At 28.4% G+C, this 2,289-nt stretch overlaps 1 protein-coding gene across 1 annotated transcript; it reads right to left on the bottom strand.

Annotated features, from left to right (window-relative positions):
* Positions 1 to 744: 744 nt before the first annotated feature.
* LOC145833165 (ADP-ribosylation factor 6-like) lies at positions 745 to 1,950 on the bottom strand. The gene is made up of 2 exons (XM_082940363.1): positions 1,701 to 1,950; positions 745 to 857 (listed from the first exon to the last, which is right to left on the bottom strand). Exons 1-2 carry the CDS (start codon positions 1,948 to 1,950, stop codon positions 745 to 747), a joined length of 363 nt encoding a protein of 120 aa, XP_082796489.1.
* Positions 1,951 to 2,289: the final 339 nt, after the last annotated feature.

Genomic DNA, 2,289 nt, shown 5'->3' with positions numbered 1-2,289 from the left:
GAATTCCCAAACTTTTTTATTTTTTCTGCGTTCATTGCACCTGGAATGTCCTGTTTAAAAAGTAGTAGGTAAGTTTTAAGTTTTAAATGTAATTCATGGATAGTTTTGTTCGGGGTTTTGCAAACTATTTTTTCAAAAGGCCCCCTTTAGATAAATTAAAAAAGCTATGGCCCCCTCCAACTAAATTTACAGAAAAAATGTTATTAAAAGTGCCTAATAACTTTTTTTTTTTTGCTCTTCAACATCAACTCCACAAAATCTAGTATAAGTTTTAAACTATGATCTTGTGGCTTTCCTTGTTACGGCTTGTGGCCCGCTAAATTTCCAACTTTTTTTCCATAATATCTGGTATAAGTTGCAAAACTACCATAAAAAACGCCTAAGACCTTTTTTTGCTCTTTATCATCAACTCAATAATATCTAGTGTAATTTTTTAGTTAAGACCTTATTGCCCTCCCCTTGGCCTCTTTGCTGCTCATGGCCCGCTAAAATCGTGTGATGGCCACTATGGGGCTACTTGGCCCAGTTTGGGAAGCCCTAGTTTAGTTAAAAATTTAACCTAATAAATAGTTTTAGAAGTTTTAACCTAATAAATAGTTTTTGATGTAATAAACTTTCAAAAATTAACACTTATAGATTTTTAAATACCACTAAGGCTGACAATTATCTGAGACAAGTAATACAAAAAACGCTACTAGTTTTTTTGTTTTCTTTAAATGAAAATAAACTCACTTGTTTGCTGGCTTATATCAAAACCACTGCAAGTTTCGTTTGTTTGTGATCAAGAATTTTGTGAAGTTCAGATTTTGCTTCATCGATTTTTCCTCTATCAGTTGAATCGACAACAAATATCAACCCTGTTAAAGTTTTATAGATAAAATAGTGTATGTCTTTGTTTGAATTGCAGAGAAAACTTAATTTTGATTACGTTTAGAATTAAAAAACTACAAATATAGCTGCAAAAATGTGACAAAAATTTAATAATACAAACATATACAAAAAATAAATTTATGGTAAATACGAATATAATTATCTGCAACGTTTTTTATATCGAAATATATAACTATATTAAGAATGCAATATTTTTAAAGCAAAAAGTTTAAAGTATATCTTTTTTTGTAAAACTTTTTAATACTATAGATTATGAGTGGGAAACTTACGGCTCGCCACACAGAAACTTGGCCGTGAAGTAAATTTTGGCTTTAAAACTACTTGTTCAAAAATAAACAAATAAAATTGAGGTATTCCATATTTCGAAATGTGCTCTCAACTTATTTTGTTAAAAATTTTTACTTTTAAAACAATCATTGCACTGTATTATAGCTTTTAAATTTTTTATAATATTTTTATACGAAAAAAATACAAAGTTAGCCGCGCTTCAAAGATTTCATTTTAAACAAGTCAAGCCCACGAAAAAAGTTTCATAGGAAATCCACCGAATATAAAATTTGATCACCCCAATTATAGATAAATGCAAAATGCACAATCTATTTAAAAAGTTTAAACTCTTAACTCATTTGCAGTTATTTTTTTATATAAAAACATTTATATACTATTTAAAAAATATATAAGACTAAGAATCAAAAATGTAAATACAAATTACATTTATCTATAAAACTAAAGGTACCTTTACTTCAAATCCACTTAAAGTTTAGAATTATTTTGACTATCATAATTAATCATAAGAAATAATAACTGACCTTCTGCCCAAAAGTAATAGTCTTTGGCGTAGTAATCGGTCCACAGCCCTTTCAAGCGGCCGCCGACCTCTTTGAAATGAAGGTCTGTTCTGTTGTACGTGATCGTCTCGACATTAATCCCGAAAGAAGGTCTCGCATCGATCATCTCGTTATTTTTCCACCTGTACAACAGAGTTGTCTTGCCGGAGTTTTGTAAATCGACCATTGTCACCACGTAGTTACCGAATATTTTCGACACAAGGTTGCCCATTTTACACGAATATAAAATCAAAGTTAGTTTTTATTACAAGCTGTAAAAAATTAAAACAGAACTACTTTAATACAATTTAAAAAATTTGTTTAAAACAATATATTAAAAAAAGGGTAATTTACAAAAAAACTTTATAAAGTACTTTTTTACCTACCATAATTGAAATAATTAAAAAAGAATTAAGCTAATTTAAAAATTATAACATTTAATAGAACCACTTGGTTAAAAAAAAATATTTTAATGATAATTACTATAAAAAACTTAAACTAATAATAAAAGTCAGTTTCACTCTGTGTTTAAACAGGATTGGTTAATTTTCTACTACTTCTAACTTGTAAC

This window comes from Thalia democratica, chromosome 4 (genome assembly GCF_965202585.1).
Source record: "Thalia democratica chromosome 4, ktThaDemo2.hap1.1, whole genome shotgun sequence".
NCBI lineage: Eukaryota > Metazoa > Chordata > Thaliacea > Salpida > Salpidae > Thalia > Thalia democratica.
This window is presented reverse-complemented; position numbering and strand designations above follow the sequence as displayed.